The 344-nt window shown below is 31.1% G+C and overlaps 1 protein-coding gene across 1 annotated transcript in view; it reads right to left on the reverse strand.

Moving 5' to 3' along the window:
* The window catches only part of LOC106878048 (cytochrome P450 4A12B), a 27,827-nt gene that overhangs the window by 22,272 nt on the left and 5,211 nt on the right, over window positions 1-344 (reverse strand). Inside the window, exon 3 of the mRNA XM_052968087.1 lies at window positions 5-98. Within this exon, the coding sequence (XP_052824047.1) occupies window positions 5-98 (94 nt within the window). The remainder of the gene's footprint in view (window positions 1-4; window positions 99-344) is intronic.

Below are 344 nucleotides of genomic sequence, written 5' to 3' on the forward strand. Positions count from 1 at the left end.
TCGCTTGATTTTCAATTCGTTTTACGAAACAGTTTAAGATATTGTAATTGAATGATGGCTTCAGTATCTTTGATGAGTGGACCCATCTTGATTTTGGGCTGAAAATATCAGTGCAGAAATATATTTCAATATTTTATTTATTAATTATTTATGTCATGAAAATGTAATTAATAGCAAATTTTGTGGTGGGAAATGAAACGTAAATTATTGTTGATGTAATTGTTCTTTAGGAAACGTAAACTTTGCTTGATGTAATTGTTCTTTTGGTTCCTACGAACCCTGATCTAGCAGATCTAGGGTGAATATCAGTCAAGCTAGGAATATCCCATATAGAATCTTGGCTT

The sequence above is a fragment of the Octopus bimaculoides genome, chromosome 5, assembly GCF_001194135.2.
Source record: "Octopus bimaculoides isolate UCB-OBI-ISO-001 chromosome 5, ASM119413v2, whole genome shotgun sequence".
Taxonomy (NCBI): Eukaryota; Metazoa; Mollusca; class Cephalopoda; order Octopoda; family Octopodidae; genus Octopus; species Octopus bimaculoides.